We start from the raw sequence: 20,779 nt of genomic DNA, 5'->3' as shown, positions 1-20,779 counted from the left end.
GGGGACAGGTGAGTGGGGCGTGAGGTGCGGGGGTGATGATGAAAAGGGAAAAGAAGCGGAAGATGAGTGGAGGGGAGCGTGGTGGTGGTGTCGGGTGGTGAGAAGAGAGAGAGAGAGTGATGAGAGAAAGAGGCGGCTGAAGATGAAAATGAAACCCTAGGGTTTCATTTTTGTTAAAAGGGGAGTTGGGCCGGACGATTCGAATTCGATGTGGGTATTGGCTGGACTATTGTTGAAGGTGAAAGTGTGGGTTGAAAATGTGGGTTGGGTATTAAAATGTGGGTTGATTATTTGGGTAGGAGAATAATGTGTATTTGTATTTTTGGGCCATTAATTTGGCTGGAAAATGTGGATTCTTCCTCCATTATTTAATTATTCTTGCTTCTAATTTGATAAATAGTACAATATATGATATGTGAAGACAATTAACAATTAATATGTAGAAAATAAGGATTTAGCAAAATGTTGTCTTGTGATTAATTTGTGGTCCGAACCCGAAAATGAAACGATGACTAACCGTTTAAAATTTGTGATAAAGTAATGCTCACAATGTTGAAAATGATAAGAGTTTATTATATTAATAGTAGTAGCAATAACAATAGTGAAAAATAAAGTATTTATCTCGTTAGTAAATTTAGACGCCCGAGTGAATAAAATTAAATAAAGGAGGGACAAAATTGGGTGTCAACACACTCCGAACAGCAGAATGGAAATCCTACGCCGGTGGATCACCAAAACGCGTATCCCTACCCAGGCATGAAATGCAACCCCAAGAAAGCGGGTCGTGTACTAATATGTCCGAGTATGCAAAGTGATAAGTATGAACTAAGTCATAATCGAGTAAGGTATACGAACGCGAGCATAACAACTCAAATACCAAAGTGCTTATCCAAAATACATATCATACATAAAGCGATCACGAGACAAATATAACCATCGTATCGCCTAAAAATGCTTAGCTTTATTTCAAAAACATTTGCCTCACGTATACGGAAAATAAAACATATCATATAAATTGACATTAACCGAATGCGGGAACGTACGGCTTGATCCATAAACACATATTAATCATATATCGCATCATATTATCGTATATCATATCATATCGGATCATCATATCATCAAATTATCGCATACCATATCCTATAACACATACGGTCCACAATGGGACCGGGATAGTAACATGGTCGCCTCCGCGTCTCGGGCGCCATAACACATCATACTCCAAAAGGATTCCATGTCTCAACCCGACATTCCGCGTCAAATGTCCGGCCGTCGATGTCATGCAACCGCTGATTAAATGTCCGGCCAGCAAGATCATATATCATATACCGCGGTCAAAAGTCCACGGCCAACATCACATATCACACACCAATCACATCGTGCTGAAATTACATCATACTTCTAAATCACACCGTCGTATCACAAGGCACGATAATAACCTATTTCGTGATCCCACAAGGATGTAACAACAAAACGCACTGCAGCGTAATCGTAAGTAGCCATATGCATACAAATCTTTATTACAAACTCAACAAAATAACCAAAGCAAACTATTATTTCAAAACCAAGACGATAGTCAAATTAGGTTCTTTTTCGAATATTGCTCGAAAACATATCAGCCAACTTAAATTATAATTACGTATCGGAATCATAAGTATATAAATCATTATTTCGAGGCGAACAAACAAATATATAATCATACTCGGGGGTCAGAAAGATAGTCATATTGAATTCTTTCAAAAACCACCAGAATTGTACACAAAAAGGTCGCGGGACCCACGGACGAGTGCCAATCCCATCCGAGCCCGACTACGAGAGTTGGGGGAAAGTTATGCCTTATGAAGTTACCTATTAGGTTTCGGGGCGATCCGAGCTGCATTATGCGAAAGTTACGGACGTTTGAAGTTCGGGACCTCTTTTTTAGCAAAATTCTTTACGAGACTTTTGAAATCTAGTCGTGACACAAAACATAAGATCTTTTTGGAACAAACCATTCACATAGCATGTCAATCCATCGTATCAAAGACATACAGGTCCATATCATAACCACATTAAGGATGCCAACGTCACGAAGCAAATATGTCTCCTACACGTATGCGGATTTTTTAAGAATAGAATTTCCCCTGAAGCTCATAACATATCATAACTTAGCCATATCTAAGACATGCCAAAAGAAGGAAAGGTAGACTTTACATACCTCGAATTCCCTCAACGCTAGCTCAAACTCAAACTAGTCCAAATCAAACCTATGTCTCGGGCTGCCCAAAGTCTACATAATATCAATAAATATCAACGTTACCATATGCGTTTAGAAATTCATTTCCAAATTAACACATAATTCTACGAAAATTTTAGCATTTTTGAATAGGCCACCCGAATTTAACTCGGCCCTAAATCAACAAGAACAACAACAACAACAACAACAACCAACCTAGCAACATCAATAAGCAATCCTAAAGGCAATGTAACATTAATAAGCCCTTTTTCATCATTCAACAACTTTCAATATTTTGATTCAACGACACGTTCAACAACATCAACGATTAGACATTCAAATACCAATCCGAACTCATACTAACAACATTTAAGAACATTTCAAACAATTCATACAATATTTTCAACAATCCAACAAGGCTCCAATTTGCCCAAAAACTGTCCCCAACCCGAGACACCACTATAGTCCACTCCTCATTTTCAAATCATGATTTGCATCAACAATCCATAATATAACGATATCATTATCATAATTATGCAAATTACATCAAATACACAATAATCTTCAAATCAGCCCATACAATTACAACATCAATCTAGAGTCATTAAGAGTTCATTTCCGACATAGAATTCATTACGACAATTAAAAACGTTAATCGATATTAACCCATTCTTTGTCATATACCATTTACCCATTTTTACAACACCACATATATACATATTGATGATTCTCATTCATTCTTCACCCTACAATGATCATAACATACTAACTAGACCTTTAATTCATCACTCAAACATAACACAACACACATACAACTTCACACGACTAGAACACCATGCACACCCCCTCACTTCCAACATACTATTTTCCATGATATTCATCCATTTTAGCATACTACAACATACATACAACCCTTATAACACATAAAACAAACTCAAGTCTTACCTTTCTTCTTCAACTCCACAAATGAGCTAGGAGTTTGCAATTGACAATAACGATTGGTTGGATGACTGAACAACGCTTCCACGCTCTTGGGACCTCAAATTAGTGGTTTTGTATCAAAGAAATAATTTTGGGATGGCTTGAATTGAACTTGGTCTTTCCCTCTTTAATGAGGCTACATGCTTCTTCAACTTCTTGCTCTATTTTTTTTTTTTTCTAAGGGTAGGATGATAAGAAATGATTGGTCATCTTTTGTGCCAAGGCAAGACTTTTATAAATGTCCCTTGGCCCACACCATGTGTTGGAACAATAAGAATTGAACACAAATGGGTGGGCACCACCCCAATAACACACGTGACCAAGGGCACACATTTTTGCATGATTTTCAAGTTCCAATTTATCACTTTTGGTCCCAAATTTTTCTAAGTATTTCATGCAAACAAATTCATGCACAACTCATGTCTCAAAATAAAATCGAGGGTCAAAAATCTCGATTTGTATCCCGGAATGGTCTTGTTCTTAACTTATCATAATGTACAAAAATGCGGGATATAACACGAGTAGAGCACGGCCATAGGCCATCTAGTATAAATATAATGAGCTGGTATTATGAACATTTTTTTGCCCGGATTGCCCTTCTTTTGGGGTGGTCTTTAAATTTTGTCCTTTATATTTGTGATCTTTAAATTATGCCCCTCATATTGCTGGTCTTTAATTTTTGCCTTTCGCATTGCAACTCTGAGCGTTCATGCAGAAATTATGAGGTTCTGAGTTCGAACTCACGCTCAAGCATAAATTAAAAAAAAAAAAATTACAAGGTAAGTTTTGGTTCGTGTGTATGCCGGACCCGGCATACTCTTGTTAAGGAATTATAAAATTTATGCCGGACCGGCATGCTAAATGCCTTATGGGCGGACTTGGCATAAGTATGCTTGAGTCCGATATAACTTTGGTAATTCTTGTAACAAGTTTATCTTAGTGGGGTCATATTTTTAATGGGCAAACTTTTATATAGGACGCATAAACTTGTGAAGGAATTACAAAAGTTATCTTGGACCCAAGATCTTATGCCAAATACGCCCATAAGGCATAAGTATCGTGATCCCAGATAACTCTTTAGTAATTCCTTCACAAGTATATCTTGATGAAGACGTAAGCGTAAATTTATACTCTTCCTTCAATTTTTTTTTTTTAAATTTTAAGCAGTATGAGGTTTGAACCAAACTCATGAATTTTAGCCCAAAGTAAGAAAATTTAAAGATTTCAAATATGAGAAATGAAAATTTAAAATACTACCCAAAAGAAGGGCAATTCGCTATTATCAAAGACTATTTCAGTCCTTCGCTATAATATCATCATATACGTATTACGGAGGTGGGGCAGCCCATATTTTCTTGATTTCCCACGTTACAAAGGCCCAAAGAATCTAAATTCTAATTTATGGAATCGTGAGCTTTGGTTAATGCTACTTGATTCTCTCTATAACGAATGAATGGACAGAGAAGAAGTTTCCTAGTCTGCAATTTCAACACGACCGTGTACAAGGTACTAATGAATCTTATTTCTTGATTAATATCATTTTGGATATGAGTGCTAATATATTGGAATACTGATTTAGATTCTGATATTATGCCTTAGTTGGAACATAATGGACTTAAATTAGCAAAGAGACTGTTTGGATTTGCTTATTTTAGGTGCTTTACGCAAAATAGCTTTTAAGCACTTTTTTGGTGATAGAGTAAAAGATAAAAAAAATGCTTTTAAGTATTTATTTTCAAGCCAAAATAAGTGAAAAGCCATAAGTTAGGATTTTTAGACTTATGCTTATAAGCCATAAGTTATAAGCCCGTTCAAACGGGCTCTGAGTTAAATGGTTTAAAGCTCTTAGTTAATTGGAATGTGAATTAGCTTAAACTAGTACTGATCGAGTTAGACCCGATAGCAATGTAGATTGTGAATTGCAATTTGGGAGGGTTTGATGGATGCACGGTTCGAGGTAAGTTAAGGCTTACTAAACCTATGTACTCCACGTGTTCGATAGAATGCTCTAGGAAAAATTCTTGTCATTAAGTACTCAGTTCAACCCATTCTTATTCATTACAGTCTTAAGTAAGAATGTAGAATCCTTTAAACATGCATGTTGTTTGATACCTTGTATTCTTTATATGATTCCCAGACTTGGTTTACAACAAATACATGCTTACGTGTTACACTTCATGCTAGAAATTTAGGCAAATCTCGCACCGGGGGGTGGGGGGTTTGTGTTCTAGCTTTTCTTAAAGGGGAGAAGCATAGCTAGTTATTTGGACCGTAACCAGTACATGAAGGTAACAGTATATCATCGTTTAGCGATGGTTGTGTTATCTTCTTTAAGAAGATATATACCGTGATGCAAACAAATTTTATAAACAAAATGTACCTTTTCAAGATATTACATATTACGTAATAAGGAAAATATAGTAAACATGACGAATAAATAGTGAGAAAAATCATTAAACTGGAAAATATATGGGTGCCTTTTTTCTTGATTGGAAAAGAGAGTGCGTAAAAGTTTTTTATTTATTTTTTTAATTTTTTTTAATCTGTGGTAATTAGAACAGTTTGGAAATTTTTGGTTGCAGATATGATGCAGTCTCTAAAAGACATTGTACCAGCTGCATCGAACAATATAAACACAAAATTTGTCGTTCTGGACAAAGGGAGGATAGCTTTAGAAGGGCAACAAAAGATGTGTTTGGCACTAGTAGCAGATGAGACAGCTGCAGTTCACTTTCAGATGTGGGGCGATGAATGTGATGCTTTTGAGCCTGGAGATATTATCCGGTTAGAAAATGGCATCTTTTCTTATAACCGCAACAACCTTGTTGTGCTAAGGGCAGGTAAGCGAGGCAAGGCAGAAAAGGTGGGAGAGTTTACCATGGCCTACGTGGAGACGCCAAACATGAGTGAGATACGTTGGGCCCCTGATCCCAGGAATTCTAAGATATACGTGCCAGAGGCTGTTATCTGTCCCTTTTCACGAGTGTTTCCACCAATGCATTGAATATTGGGCACAGGTATATTCCTTTAAGCTCTCTTCCTCGTTGGTTGCTTTTTTTTCTAACTTGAACAAAAGAGCATCTCAAAAGTCATATGGCTGTAATCAACACCAAAGTAGGGACCTGTTTCATAATTTCATTGGATATGATTCGAATATATGTTGATCTATTCAGTTCAGATTTTTTTTGAAGGGTTTTATGATTTAGTATACTGATGATTGTGGGGATTGATTCCTAGACTGAAACCTTAAAATATTTCCGATATACGCTGCGCTTTGTAGAAAGTAATGCCTCTTTTTCTGTAGTTGGATTGCCTTGAGGCTCATATTGTGTGCGATTGTTTGATTATTATCATTTTCTCTGCTTCAGTGTGCAAACGGATGAGAAAAGATCCTTATATTCAGGTTAAGTTTTCCTACCTAGCCCAAGAAAAAATATAAACGTGTGGATGAAGGAAAAAGTAACACATAAGGAGTGAGAAAGAAAACTAGGTTACAGCAACGGAAGGTTAGGCCGACCACTCTAGTAAAGCAACACTTGTAAAAGTTTATTCCTACTCCTTACCTTATTTGTCAATGTTCCAATTCCCAGAATACTAATGTGCCTTGTATATACAGTTGTCCTTCCTTCGATTTCTTTTGCCACTTTTGCATCTGTCGTATTTGGAAAAGCTTGCTTTATGGCGGAGCATTTAGCAATGCCAGCAACCTGGTGAGGGCTGTTTGTCTAAGAATAGGTTATGGCAGGGCCTTCTGGGCTTGCTTCTCACGACATGTCAAGGTCTCTGTTCTTGAAATGTAAAAGTAGACAGGGCCTGCAAATGAAATTAAATTTTCCTCTTGCTAAAATTAACGTATGGTAGTACAGAGACGATGTATGTTTTGGCTTGGAGGTTTTTCCAGGTTCGGCAATGAACATGCCATCTTCTGATAAACAGCAGCTTTCAAGCCTTTGACTCATCAAGGTATTTTCCTTGCAAATCAGCCCACTGCAAAAAGAAAAATGTTGACTATGGGAAAGAAAATTCTGAAAAATAGTTACAAGTGTGTTGTGTGGTATAGTTTGTTGAAGAGTTATTAGGAGCCTGCGGTTAATAAAGTTTGTTATTACTTATTACCTTATTTGCTGTCCTTAAAAAACCCTTCATCACTAGCTTGAAATATTTTATATGTCATGTGAAACAAATTGAGATATAAAAAGACATTATAACAATCAACACAATCTTGGTTGCTCAGGACGGGGAACCTTTACTAGTAACTTAGAACCGAGGATACAATAACCAACTATATTGATCAAATTACAAAATACACATATGTATTATTATACTATCATAACTCCAATGCTATTGGCCAGAATCAGACGACTAATTATTGAGTATTCTCCATGATACTCTGGATGAAACCTCCAATAGAAGTGTAAGAAGAGCCACCTTCCATAGTTGCTTCTCTGCTCTTCTCCTTCATCTCTTTCACTTTCATCCGGATTTTATTTTCTGGGTCCATAAGTTCCCTTATTGCTTTCGCAATCTTCTCTGCTTTCACTATAAATTCTTGGCCCATCATCTCTTTCGGATCCATCCTGTAATCCATGTTAATCTCAACTGCCATTCCCAAATCCTTAACCAATTGAAATGCATTTGCATGCTGCTCTGCGTACATTGGCCAAGTAGCCATTGGCACTCCAAAATAAATGCTTTCCAAAGTCGAATTCCATCCACAGTGCGAAACAAAGCCTCCCACAGCTTTGTGAGATAAAATTGCCAACTGAGGTGCCCATCCTATCACCTGTTGGAAAATAGTAGAGATGGAAATAATAAGATGCAATGATTGGTAATAAAAGATAAAATGAAGTTAGGATGTGAAAAAATAATGGTACACTATTTAGAGTAGATTTTCATTGCTATCCACATAACAAGTGGACAACATACTCCCAGAATACAATGTATCATCCAGGAATTTTGTAATGTACACTCTAATAGAAGGTTCTGAGAACTCTTAAACACTCAACTGGCTTTGTAGGAATTTGGAGCCAAAAGATAAAATTCTGAAAAATTGGATATGTTTTTTTTTATTTTAGGCCATACCCATCGACGAACACCTGTGGTCGTCCACTTCTTTCACTTGAGCACCTAAAGTGGCCCTTGTTCCATTTAGACACTTCAGGTGGGTCATTCCTATTCCACTTAGACACTTTTTGCACCGTTATCTGAGCAAAACCAACACCCGCTCGTCCTACGTGGATTAAGTGGCCAATTAAATTGTGCAGCTCATTTAAATTGTGCCAACTCAATTAAATTGTGCCAACTCATTTTAATTGTAAATTTACTAATTTGTAAATTCGTGGAGTTTTGACCATTAAAAATTGGGGCTTTTGGGCTGGTTGGATGTGCAATGAGGCGGCGCCCTTTGGTGTTGGTTTTGCTCCGATAACGGTGCAAAAAGTGTCTAAGTGGAATAGGAATAACCCACCTGAAGTATCTAAATGGAACAAGGGTCACTTTAGGTGCTCAAGTGAAAGAAGTGGACGACCACAAGTGTCTGTCGATGGGTTTGGCCTTTTTTTTAAATAAAAATGTTGTTCTTTTTAGCACACTAGGTTTTAAATCATTTAAAATCAACGCTATCAAATTTTATGGTGGGACGGTAAGTACCCTGCCGTCTTAACCAAAGGTTTGAGCTTTGAGAATGAAGGAGGGACCTGGCACCACATGAAAAAAAAAAAAAAAAACAGTACCTTTCCAATCCCTTGAGTTCTTTGCGAGAACCCTTCTGGCAATACTTCTTCAATGTTTTCATAGTCACTTGGAAACCTTGCATCTTTCTCTGGTGGTTGCCTCAATGACCACAGAAACCGACAGCCACTATTCTCCAGAGCATATGCTATTTCCTTAACTTGCTCTGCTTTGAAACTTCCTCCACTACCAAAACAGAGGAACACTACTGATGAAGCGGGTTGATCATCTAACCATTTCATATTCCAGTCTGATGAACCCAAGTTGTCACCTTGAACATTATTAAGGTTCAACACCGGTCCGACAGGGTATACTGGCGGTATATTCTTGTCTCGTGAGAGGGAGTTTATCGCATGGGGCTCGAGTTCAACAAATGTGTTAATCATAATACCTTTGGTTTCTCGATACCTTCTCGTAAGATCAACAACCATGGTGGAACCTCCTTCCTTGTCTAACACTAGAGAGGGCAAACATTTTACTGGAAATGGATTGAAATATGTTGATATAGAAAGTTCTGCTTCAGGGTGATCTTTGTAATTTGTAGCATCTCTGTCAAATTCATCACTGAGGCTCTGTATATGGAACTGAAGACCAAGAGGGGCTGCACCACAGGTGTAGAAAACATAGGTTGGTAGCTCAAATTCATTGGCCACGTCTATCATAGAGGTGCAAAACAAGTCGATGACAATACCTGCGTGTTAATTTCACATATAATTACTAAAGTGTATCCACTTCAACACTAAAATTTCAAAACTATCATTTGTAGCATGAAAAAAAACTAAGCTTTACTCTACCCACTATAACAATAACGTCATTAAAATACCTTTCTTTTTTTCGCATTAAATCGAGAAGGGCGGGGCTAGGGCTGGGGAAATGGTTTGAAAAAACAAATAACCATCCAATCTGACTCATTAAAATGGATTGCGTAACTGACCATTTGAAAATGGATCAGATATGGATATTATCCATATAATTCACTAAAAGTGGATATCCAGATGGACAATATGGATATCTATGTTATCAATACCCATTTAGATGAAAAAAGTAATGTTTATATGAATATTTGTAAGTCAAGTACGAAATTCATTTTCTGGAGGCATGTATTTCTTTTACCCCAGAAAAGGACATACCCAATTAATATTTGTAATTTCTTTAGATTTTGAAATATAGTTTTTTTTATTTTTATATATAGGTTGATTTGTCTATGAATAAAAAATAAAGCTAAAAAATCAAACATCGTATTAGAAACCTGCACAAAATATTGTTGGGGTACAATTTTGTAGGAGTATTAAATAATCAATGCATCAAAAGGGTATTTTTGGAATGGTGGTGAAAGATTATCATTAAAACAAGTTTGGTTACAAAAAGTTTAAAATAGGGGAGGTGATTGTAATATTCGAAACCACTAGGGAAGTGAGTGTAATCTGAGGGGAGGTCTTTGAAATTAACTCTTTTTTTAATGAGTTCTTGTTTTTTGGGAGTCTTTAGCTTTTTTTATTTTTTATTCCGTGTTAAATATGGGCGGGTCGTATATTTTATCCATGTTTGTTTATCCTGTTTTCGACACGCCCATATCCGACCCGACTTGCCCGTTTGCCACTCCTAGGTGGGGCCAGTGGCGTTCCACCTAAATACCAATCTTTTGTCTGCAGCAGTGTTTGAACTCGCGACGTGCGCCTAATCTATAAATCACAAGTTGTGTGCTTATCACTAGACCAAAGCCCTAGGCAGATAAAGTTACATAATCATACGTGAAATAAATTTGAATACCTGCTAGTGTAATGTTTGATTGTGACTTGAGAATTTCAGCCACAGCATCTCTGACTGCAGGCTGATGAGCAGCAATAAACGAGGTGAAAATGTTGCTTTTGAGTAGCTGCAAAACGGAGTCATCCTGAGGGAGTTGAATGAATTTCAAACGCAAGCTGAAATTGGCGACTGATTGGATAAAAGAACCGAGCTTGTTGTCATGAGGTAATTGGCTAATGAGGACTGTAATGGACATGTGTTTTTCTCTAGTTATGAGAAGCTTTGCCATTTCTACTGTGGATGCTAAATGACCAATTCCTGGATAAGGAATGAAGATCAACTCTATTTTCTTGGTCCTTTCCATTTTTCTTTTTAGCTTAAAGGTACCAACTTGAACTTTGAAACTTGAAGAGAAAACTGTACATTGTGGATTGGACTGTAATATTGTTTTGATGATGACTCTTGTGGTTATCTATAAGACTGATATGTAATAATGCAAGTATGTGGAGACAGAGTGAGTTGGGAAAAATAAACTAAAGTTGACTTCCAAGTTCACTAATTAGAAATGGTGACAAGTTTGACGAGCCAAGGTCAAACTTGTCTTAAAAATGTGATTAAATTAAAATGGTAATATTGTTTTGATGATGACTCTTGTGGTTATCTATAAGACTGATATGTAATAATGTAAGTATGTGGACTGTAATATTGTTTTGATGATGACTCTTTGGTTATCTATAAGACTGATATGTAATAATGTAAGTATGTGGAGACAGAGTGAGTTGGGAAAAATAAACTAAAGTTGACTTCCCAGTTCACTAATTAGAAATGGTGACAAGTTTGACCAGCCTAGATCAAACTTGTCTTAAAAATGTGATTAAGTTAAAATGGTAAAACAGAGTGAGTTGGGAAAAATAAACTAAAGTTGTCTTCCAAGTTCACTAATTAGAAATGGTGACAAGTTTGACCAGCCAAGGTCAAACTTGTCTTAAACATTTGATTAAGTTAAAATGGTAATATTGTTTTGATGATGAATCTTGTGGTTAATAATGTAAGTATGTGGGGACAGAGTGAGTTGGGAAAAATAAACTAAAATTGACTTTCCAGTTCACTAATTAGAAATGGTGACAAGTTTGACCAGCCAAAGTCAAACTTGTCTTAAAAATGTGATTAAGTTAAAATGGGACTGAATTATAATTTTTAAAATATTTTAATCTTTTACAAAATACAAAAAGACTTCAACTTAATCCCAAAAAACCCACCAGCCCCCCTTTTCCTCCTCCTACACCTTCCCTCCCTTCCCCACCCCCCTATTATCATTTTTTTTTTTTTTTTAAGTTTTGATATTTTTATTTGCTTTTTCACCACCCCCCTCCTCCTCCTCCTCCGCCCCCCCCCCCCCCCAAAATAATTTTTTTTTAAAGTTATAATTTTTCAGTTGCTTTTTCACTAGTCAACCCCTCCTCCTCCTCCCACCCCTCCCCTCCCCCCTCCCTCCCTCAAAAAAAATTTTTTTTTTTTTAAGAAAAAAGTTTTGATTTTCTTTATTTGTTTTTTCACGCCCTCCTCCTCCTCCCCCCCCCCCCCCCCCCCCCCCAACCCAATTTTTTTTAGAAAAAAGTTTTGATTTTTTTTAACAGCCCCCACTTCTCCTCCCATCACCGCTCACCCCCTCCACCCTAAGTTTAGAAAAGTTTTTTCTTTTTGTTTTTCTGCACCCCCCCCCCCTCCCAAACCAAAAAATATGATTTTTCTTGAAAAGAAGTTTTGAAGTTTTTTTTTTTTTTTTTTTGGTTTCTTACTTCCCCCACCCACCCCCAAAAAATAAAATTTGTTTTTAAAAAAAAGTTTTGAAAATTTTTTATTTTTTGTTTTTTGCACTCCCCACCCACTCCAACAAAAATTCTTGAAAGGAAGTTTTAAATTTTTTTTTTTTTTTGGATAAAATCTAGGTTGTTGTTATTGTGTTTTTGTAGTGAAATAGATGGTTTTTCTGTTGTTGTCCTGGTATGGTTCAGGAAAATATATCCAACAGATAGTTTTTTGTTCTTGTCCTGGTATTTATTTAGTTCTGTTTGTAGAACATAACCAACAGATTTGTAGTTATTGCAACAAGTTCTACACTTTTTGCAACAAGTAGACAATCTGTTGCAACGACTCACTAATCTGTTGGACATAACTTCAGTTATTTGCTTCTGTTTGTAGAAGATATCCAACAGATTTGTAGTTGTTGCAACAAGCTCTACACTTGTTGTAACAAGTAGACAATCTGTTGCAACAACTACAAATCTGTTGGATATAGCTTCAGTTATTTGGTTCTGTTTGTAGAAGATATCCTACAAATTTGTAGGTGTTGCAACAAGTAGATAATCTGTTGCAACAACTACAAATCTGTTGGGTATAGCTTCAATTATTTGGTTCTGTTTGTAGAAGATATCCAACCGCATTTGTAGTTGTTGCAACAAGTGTAATGCAACAAGTTCTAAACTTGTTGCAACAAGTAGACAATCTATTTATGAATCAGCAAATGTTGAGGAAAGATATAGTCAAATTGACAACAACTAACAATCAATCCTCAGAAAGAGATGAAGAACAGAGCAAAGAAGGAATAGATACAAATGAAGAAAGTGAAGAAGAACTAGAAGATGAAGAAACTAATGATGGAAATGAAGGAGATGGAGTAGATCAAGGAAATCTGCTACACCCTAGAAGGCAGTTGCTGAACAAATTATTACTTAAGTTGTGGTATTTGGAGCCAAGGTGGCTTTTTAACAATTTTTTTTTTTTTTTTTTTTTTGTCCTTTATGTTATTTGTGAATGATGTTTATGAACTTATTTATTTTGATTGGTTGTGGTATTTTGGAGCCAAGGTGACTGTTGAACAATTTCTGTTTATGAACTTATTTATTTTACTTACTAATTATTGCAACAGATGCATACAGTTGTTGAAGAAGTTGCAACAAGGTACTAATCTGTTTCAACAACTCACTAATCTTTTTAAACAAGTTGCTTAGTTGTTGCAACAAATTACTCACCTTGTTGGAAAAAATCAAACAATTGCTTAAATTATTGCAAAAATTAAAAAATATGTCGCAATGTATGAGTTAATTGTTGCAATAGATCATACGCATATTGAAGAAATTGCAACATTAACTGTTTCAACGGATGGATCAGATGTTTAAGCAAGTTGCGTAGTTGTTGCAACAGATTAATCACCTTGTTTGAATTATTGCAACAACTTACTCATATGTTGCAGCAGGTATCTCATATATTGCAACAACTCCTCCATTGTCGCAACATATTCACAGTATTGATCACATTGAACTCCTTTGTTTATACTGAATAACGTTGAATTCATTTTTTTTATCACTAAATATGGTTGAATTAAGTACTTCACATTACTCTAATGATCACTCGATTTAGGAAGAATACACTTAAAATTGCCCATCTAATCCATGAAATTACTATCTAATCCATTAAGGATGTTAGTAGATATATATATATATATATATATATATTCATCACTAAATACCATTTATTTCCTTTCTTTAACATTAAATATGGGTGAATCAAGTAATTCGCATCAAATCATTCTAATGATCACTCGATTTAGTGCATACTGACTTAGTAGATCATCTCTCTTGACTCAAAATACATCAAATTGATTAAGTATTATACATTGATCACTAAATATCGTTGATTTCCTTTGTTTATGTCACGACCCAACCGGAGGGCCATGAGGGGCACCCGAAGCTAACCCACCGGGCACCTCTCATCGTACGTTCACATTCGTAACTAGGTAAGCCACATAGCTTATCAACAAACTCTATGCCTCAATAATACCATTTCCAATGGCTAAAACACTTTTACATATCAACGTCAACAACTATGCCGTTACACATATACACAAGCTGACAAGGCTAACAAAATAATATACCAAAACGTGAGCCGACAAGGCAAAAGATATCCACTATACATGACTGTCTACGAGCCTCTATGAAGAGTATGAAACATCATCATAAGGACGGATAAGCAGCCTAAGGATCAAGTCTATCTCCCTATCCACCTGCGGGCATGACGCAGTGTCCACAAACAAAAGGACGTCAGTACAAATAATGTACAGAGTATGTAAAGCATAATTAACATCATAACAGAAGCATAAGAAATGACATAAGATAGAAAAGTCATGGGATGAAAGAGCCGTATACTCTGGGCCGACGTTCATCATATTTACTTACCCTCTTTCTAATGGGAAACTTCCATTTCATACATTTATACATTTAGTAGTATCATACCCGACCATAGAGGTTCGGTGTCTTACGTACCCGACCATAACAAAGATCGGTGTTATACGTACCTGGCCCTACCAAGGCTCAGTGTTACTCATACCCAACTGCAGTGGTGTGCGCGCGATAGATATCATACCCGGCCATATAAGCTTGGTGTTACATAATGGCTATACATAGATATACATGTATACATAGGTGTCCATAAATATCATCAACATCATCATCGTCATCGTTTTCATTACATCTTCCCTTAGAGGATCAACTATCATATAAAGGAGGTAATAACATCGTGAAAATATCAAGAATCATGAGCTTTAGTAATTTTAGGGATGGAGTCATTTGGGAGACATTATGGAACTCATGAGAAGTTATATACCAATGGAATCATGCCTTAATGAAAGAAGGGTTAGCCTTACATACCTCTTTGTCTTCTTAACCACTTAACGTTCACCGCCCAAGCTTGAGAAATCTAATTTAAAAGGATTCATACCATGGTTAAGTCTTAGAGACATCCTTAAATTCAAACTAGAACAACTCATGGACTAACAAAAATTGGGCAGCATTTCCCATATTTCATCGGCTTCCACCATATTACCAAACAACTCCCAAACATCCATAATAGCATCCACAATATCATAATCAAGTAATCACATTCCATTAAGTCTTCAAAATTCATTCTCATGTTCAACTTATACTAACAACTTCACACCCAACCTTAGCAAATTTCATACAACGCATCCTCATCACTAGTATTACCTTCCATAACAAGATTATATCCATATCATACTAAGAATCATGGCTCAAGTTAGCTTACTACCCAAAAACATCATAAAAACTACATTTAGACCTCATATCCTGCTTTCTCCTTCTACCCAAGTTGTTCAACAACTAAGCATTCTTGATAACATGAGATAAGCATGAAAACTAACCTTTTATCTCACAAGGATGAGCTTTGGAGCAAGCTATCAACAATACCAGCTGCATCGAACAATATAAACACAAAATTTGTCGTTCTGGACAAAGGGAGGATAGCTTTAGAAGGACAACAAAAGATATGTTTGGCACTAGTAGCAGATATGTGGGGCGATGAATGTGATGCTTTTGAGCCTGGAGATATTATCCGGTTAGAAAATGGCATCTTTTCTTTCACCTTGATGTAAGGGCAGGCAAGGCAGAAAATGAAGTTTGTGATGACTTTGAGACGCCAAACATGAGTGAGATACGTTATTCATCCCAAGAATTTAAGATAAATGGCTGTTATCTTTTCACGAGTGTTTCCACCAATGCATTGAGAATTGGGCAATATTATTTCTGACAGCTACTCTCCTTTAAACTCTCTTCCTCGATGGTTGCATTTTTCCTAACTTGAGCAAAAGAGCATCTCAAAAGTCATATGGCTGTAATCAACACCAAATTAGGGACCTGTTTCATAATTTCATTGGACATGATTCGAAAATATGTTAAATCTATTAAGTTCAGATTCTTTTCATCTTCTCTGCTTCATTGTGCAAACGGATGAGAAAAGATCCTTATATTCAGGTAAAGTTTGTTGTCAAAATAATCTGTATAAGTATAAACAAAGTTCCTATAAAACAAGTAAAATTCTAAAATATTATATGAAAATGCCAGAGGTTGGAAGATAAAAAAAATATTTTCGAGAATATTCCTTTTCACGAGTGTTTCCACCAATGCATTGAGAATTGGGCAATATTATTTCTGACAGGTACTCTCCTTTAAACTCTCTTCCAAAAACAAGAGAGAGAGTTTTGGAGAGAAAGATTTTTCCTAACTTGAAAAGCAAAATTTAGCATCTGATTAAAGTCATATGGCTGTAATCGGGAAGAGAAAAAACACCGGGTCGGTCACAAATTAGGGTACTTAATTAATTAATTATTTAATTAAAGGACAGTGATTCAAAAAAGATAATCAATCAATTAAATCGAATGACGAGCGACGATGTCGCGCCCCCCTCAACCCTTTAAGTTCAGATTGTAATGTAATATATCTTCTCTGCTTCATTGTGCAAACGGATGAGCAAAAAAAAAGATCTTTTATATTCACTTTTCAAATCATTTTCTATTACCTAACAACTAACACAATTTTCCCACCTAACAACTAACACAATCTTGGGTCGTGCTCCCTTGACTAGAATCTTAGAAACAAGTGTACATAACCAACTATATCGATCAAATTACAAAATACACATAATTGTATTATTATACTGTATTGGCCAGAATCAGACGGCTAATCATTGAGTATTCTCCATGATATTCTGGATAAAACCTCCAATAGAAGTGTAAGAAGAGCCACCTTCCATAGTTGCTGCTCTGCTCTTCTCCTTCATCTCTTTCACTTTCATCCGGATTTTATTTTCTGGGTCCATAAGTTCCCTTATTGCTCTCTCAATCTTCTCTGCTTTCACTATAAATTCTTGGCCCATCATCAGTTTCGGATCCTTCCTGTAATCCATCTTAATCTCGACTGCCATTCCCAAATCCTGAACCAATTGAAATGCATTCGCTTGCTGCTCTGCGTACATTGGCCAAGTAGCCATTGGCACTCCAAAATAAATGCTTTCCAAAGTTGAATTCCATCCACAGTGCGAAATAAAGCCTCCCACAGCTTTGTGAGATAAAATTGCCAACTGAGGTGCCCATCCTATCACCTGTTGGAAAGTAGTAGAGATGGAAATAATGAGATGCAATGATTGGTAATAAAAGATAAAATGAAGTTAGGATGTGAAAAAATAATGGCACACTATGGAAGACGCTATCTACAGAGTAGATTTTCATTGCTATCCAGATAACAAGTGACAATGTACTCCCAAAATACAATGCTCATCCAGGAATTTTGTAGTGTACACTCGAATAGAAGGTTCGGAGAACTCTTAAATCTCTCAATTGTTTTTGAAGGAATTTGGAGTGAAAAAAGAAAGAAAGAAAGAAAGAAAGAAAAGGGACTCTTGAAAAGGGTGAAAAAATGAAGAGCCAAAAGATAAAATTCTGAAAATTGGATATGGTTTTTTTTTTTTATAAAAATGTTGTTCTTTTTAGCACGCTAGGTTTTAAATTATTCAAAATAAAATCAACGCCACCAAATTTTATGGTGGGACGGTAAGTACCCTCCCGTCTTAACCAAAGTTTTCAGGTTTGAGCTTTGAGATGAAACAGGGACCTGGCACCACATGAAAAAGAAAAACAATACCTTTCCAATCCCTTGTGTTCTTTGCAAGAACCCTTCTGGCAATACTTCTTCAAAATTTTCATAGTCACTTGGAAACCTTGCATCTTTCTCTGGTGGTTGCCTCAATGACCACAGGAACCGACACCCACTATTCTCCAAAGCATATGCTATTTCCTTAACTTGCTCTTTTTTGAAACTTCCTCCGCTACCAAAACAGAGGAACACTACAGATGAAGGGGGCTGATCATCTAACCATTTCATTATATTCTGGTCTGATGAACCCAAGTTGTCACCTTCAGCATTATTAAGGTTCAACACTGGTCCAAGAGGGTATACTGGTGGTATATTCTTGTCTCGCGAGAGGGAGTTTATCGCATAGGGCTCGAGTTCAACAAATGTGTTTATCATAATACCTTTGGTTTCTTGAAACCTTCTCGTCAGATCAAGAAACATGTCAGAACCTCTTTCCTTGTCTAACACTACAGAGGGCAAACATTTTGCTGGAAATGGATTGAAATATGTTGACACAGAAAGTTCTGCTTCAGGGTCATCTTTGTAATTGGTAATATCTCTGTCAAATTCATCACTAAGGCTCTGTATATGGAACTGAAGACCAAGAGGGGCTGCACCACAGGTGTAGAAAACATAGGTTGGTAGCTCAAATTCATTGGCCACGTCTATCATAGAGGTGCAAAACAAGTCGATGACAATACCTGCGTGTTAATTTCACATATAATTACTAAAGTTTATCCACTTCAACACTAAAATTTCAAAACTATCATTTCTAGCATGAAAAAAAACTAAGCTTTACTCTACCCACTATAACAATAACGTCATTAAAATACCTTTTTTTTTTGTCGCATTAAATCGAGAAGGGCGGGGCTAGGGCTGGGGAAATGGTTTAAAAAAACAAATAACCTTCCAATCTGACTCATTAATATGGGTTGCGTAACTGATCATTTGAAAATGGATCAGATATGGATATTATCCATATTATTCACTAAAAGTGGATATCCAGATGGACAATTAGGATATCTATGTTATCAAATCCCATTTGTTTGCTTGTTATTTTTCATGAGTTTTTGTTTTTGAGAGTCTAAGCTTATTTTATTTTTTATTCCGTGTTAAATATGGGCGGGTCAGATATTTTATCCATCTTTGTTTATTCCGTTTTCGACCCGCCTATATCCAACCCGACCTGCCGTTTGCCACTCCTAGGTGAGGCCAGTGACGCTCCACCCTTCTCAACTTAAATACCAATCTTTTTGTCTGCACAGGCGTTTGAACTCGTGACGTGCGCCTAATCTATGCATCAGAAGTTGCGTGCTTATCTCTAGACCAAAGCCCTGGGCAGATAAAGTTAAATAATCATACGTGAAATTAATTTGAATACCTGCTAGTGTAATATTTGATTGTGACTTGAGAATTTCAGTCACAGCATCTCTAACTGCAGGCTTATGACCAGCAATAAACGAGGTGAAAATGTTTCTTTTGAGTAGCTGCAAAACAGAGTCATCCTGAGGGAGTTGAATGAATTTCAAACGCAAGCTGAAATTGGTGACTGATTCGATATAAGAACCAAGCTTGTTGTCATGAGGTAATTGGATAATGAGGACTGTAATGGACATGTGTTTTTCTCTAGTTATGAGAAGCTTTGCCATTTCTACTGTGGATACTAAATGACCAATTCCTGGAGAAGGAATGAAGATCAACTCTATTTTCTTGGTCCTTTCCATTTTTTTTTTTTGTAGCTCAAAGGTTCCAACTTGAACTTTGAAACTTGAAGAGAAAACTGTACTTTGTGGATTGGACTGTAATATTGGTTTGATGATGACTCTTGTGGTTATATATAAAAGCAAGATATGTAAGTATGTGGGGACAAAGAGTGAGTTGTCTTGGTCATTAAGAATGACAATGTTGTTGCCCCCGCATAGTGGTCAATAAAGTGATATTGCAGATGAGAAAATTCAATAGAGATAAAAAAACTTAAAACTAAGCGATTATTTTTCATCTGCTTAAGTTTTTGGTAAGTAGAGTTAGATGGTATCTGAATTATTGGAAGATATTTAGTAATATAGTTGAAGTGCAAGCAAACTGATTCAGATTGTCACCGTTATGGACCCCAAAAAGAAAATGACAATGATGTCATGGCGTAGGTGGAAGATACTAAATGTTGTCATATTAGATACATTTTTTTGGGCGGACCACCCTTCTTTTGGGGTGGTCTTTAAATTTTGCCTCTCATATTTGTGGTCTTTAAATTATGCCCCTCATATTCTTGGCCTTTAATTTTTTCCTTCGAGTTGCAATACGAGCGTTCACGCTATAAAATCATGAGGTTCTGGATTCGAACCCCCACTCAAGCATAAATAAAAAAAAAATTATAAGGCAAGGTTTGGGTCGCGTGTATGCCGGATCCGACATTCATTTGTTAAGGAATTACCAAAGTTATGTCGGACCCGGCATACTCATGCCTTGTGGGCAGACTTGGCATAAGTATGTCGGGTCCGACATAACTTTGGCAAATTTAATGTTTTTAACAATACTTATGGGCAAATATTTAATTGACAAACTTTTAGTTAAGCCTTAACTAAAAGTCATTTCCTAGTTATGCCTTATGGGACAGACTTTT

The 20,779-nt window shown here is 36.4% G+C and overlaps 1 protein-coding gene and 1 pseudogene across 5 annotated transcripts; one reads left to right on the top strand and one right to left on the bottom strand.

Annotated features, from left to right (window-relative positions):
- Positions 1–4,576: 4,576 nt before the first annotated feature.
- On the top strand, positions 4,577–10,896 carry LOC132031261 (uncharacterized). Of its 5 annotated transcripts, none has more exons than XM_059421153.1 (3): positions 4,577–4,705; positions 5,782–6,216; positions 7,091–7,350. In XM_059421153.1, the coding sequence occupies exon 2, from the start codon at positions 5,784–5,786 to the stop codon at positions 6,201–6,203; it is 420 nt and encodes a 139-aa protein (XP_059277136.1). In that variant the 5' UTR covers positions 4,577–4,705; positions 5,782–5,783; the 3' UTR covers positions 6,204–6,216; positions 7,091–7,350. The 5 variants fall into 5 exon arrangements, 4 of the variants coding, with proteins under 4 accessions (XP_059277136.1, XP_059277138.1, XP_059277135.1 ...); XR_009408215.1 differs by lacking the exon at positions 4,577–4,705 and adding an exon at positions 10,760–10,896 and having other exon boundaries at positions 5,746–6,216; positions 7,091–7,162; XM_059421155.1 differs by lacking the exons at positions 4,577–4,705; positions 7,091–7,350 and adding an exon at positions 10,760–10,896 and having other exon boundaries at positions 5,745–6,216.
- On the bottom strand, positions 7,378–20,256 carry LOC132031263 (uncharacterized; annotated as a pseudogene).
- Between the last annotated feature and the right edge of the window lie 523 nt (positions 20,257–20,779).

Source organism: Lycium ferocissimum, chromosome 9 (genome assembly GCF_029784015.1).
Source record: "Lycium ferocissimum isolate CSIRO_LF1 chromosome 9, AGI_CSIRO_Lferr_CH_V1, whole genome shotgun sequence".
NCBI lineage: Eukaryota > Viridiplantae > Streptophyta > Magnoliopsida > Solanales > Solanaceae > Lycium > Lycium ferocissimum.
This window is presented reverse-complemented; position numbering and strand designations above follow the sequence as displayed.

Excerpts from the sequence above, each read along its gene's own strand:
- LOC132031261 (XM_059421155.1), top strand. The coding sequence starts at position 5,784 with ATGATGCAGTCTCTAAAAGACATTGTACCAGCTGCATCGAACAATATA.